At 53.6% G+C, this 960-nt stretch overlaps 1 protein-coding gene across 1 annotated transcript; it reads left to right on the top strand.

Moving 5' to 3' along the window:
* Positions 1 to 299: 299 nt before the first annotated feature.
* On the top strand, positions 300 to 960 carry LOC119347275 (peptidyl-prolyl cis-trans isomerase Pin1-like). The gene is made up of 2 exons (XM_037616120.1): positions 300 to 719; positions 854 to 960. The coding sequence occupies exons 1-2, from the start codon at positions 485 to 487 to the stop codon at positions 934 to 936; spliced, it is 318 nt and encodes a 105-aa protein (XP_037472017.1). The 5' UTR covers positions 300 to 484; the 3' UTR covers positions 937 to 960.

Genomic DNA, 960 nt, shown 5'->3' with positions numbered 1-960 from the left:
ACGTACGGTCCAGGCATGCCCACTAATCCGCTCACGACGTCGTATCTATACTTCTATATCTATATCTATATCTATACTTCTATACTACTATTAAAAGAGCAAACATGAATTAGTCTAAATCCACCAAACTTAGTGTACACAAGAAAACCAGCACCCTTGGATCTAACCCACTTAATTATATCTAAGAGCCCGTATTACTCCGGTGGTCTGCCATCAAAACGAATGGAGGAGATTAAATGTTCTGCCAGTCTGCCACCAAACGTACGGTCCAGGCATGCCCACTAATCCGCTCACGACGTCGTACCCCGAAGCAAGTTGGAAAAAAAAAACATCACGTCTCCGACTCCACCCCTCCCCCAGCCGCCACAGAACTCCTCCCTGTTCCCATCGCCGCCGCCCGCCGCTCCTCCTCTCCTCTGTACCCCGTCGCGAGGAACCAACCTCCCGAAGCAACCGGAGCGGCAAGCGGCGGAAGAATGGAGAGATGGCGTCTGCGGCGACGGCGAAGGAGATGGGGCGGGCGTCCTACATCTGGATCAAGCACGAGGAGGAGCGGCGCGAGGCTTCCTGGAAGGAGACCGAGGGCCGGGTCTTCTCCGCCACCACACGCACCGATGTCGCCGCGCTCCTGATCAGTGAGCCCCGCGACCAGATCCTCGCCGGTCGTGCCTCCTTCGCCGACCTCGCCGCACATCACTCCGGCTGCTGGGGACTGAAACGTACGTAGATGAGATTCTCCAGATCGTTTTCTTCTTCTCTCTCCCTACCAATCCTTCTTGCTTCCCCTCTTGTGTCTCTCGATGCTACTATATCTATATGCAGGTTTTGACATGCCTTTGGTTTGTGTTGGCAGGAACTCCAGTTCACGCTCTGTTTTGGTGGATCTCACTACGCTCAGGAGGTGTTCGACGAAATGCAAAGCCAGAGAAAAACTAGCGATGAGACACAGTTTCAGTTTTC

This window comes from Triticum dicoccoides, unplaced genomic scaffold (genome assembly GCF_002162155.2).
Source record: "Triticum dicoccoides isolate Atlit2015 ecotype Zavitan unplaced genomic scaffold, WEW_v2.0 scaffold62494, whole genome shotgun sequence".
Lineage (NCBI taxonomy): Eukaryota > Viridiplantae > Streptophyta > Magnoliopsida > Poales > Poaceae > Triticum > Triticum dicoccoides.
This window is presented reverse-complemented; position numbering and strand designations above follow the sequence as displayed.

Coding starts and splice junctions, on each gene's coding strand:
- LOC119347275 (XM_037616120.1), top strand. CDS start 485: ATGGCGTCTGCGGCGACGGCGAAGGAGATGGGGCGGGCGTCCTACATC. Junction 720..853: donor CGGCTGCTGGGGACTGAAAC/GTACGTAGATGA, acceptor TTGTGTTGGCAG/GAACTCCAGTTCACGCTCTG.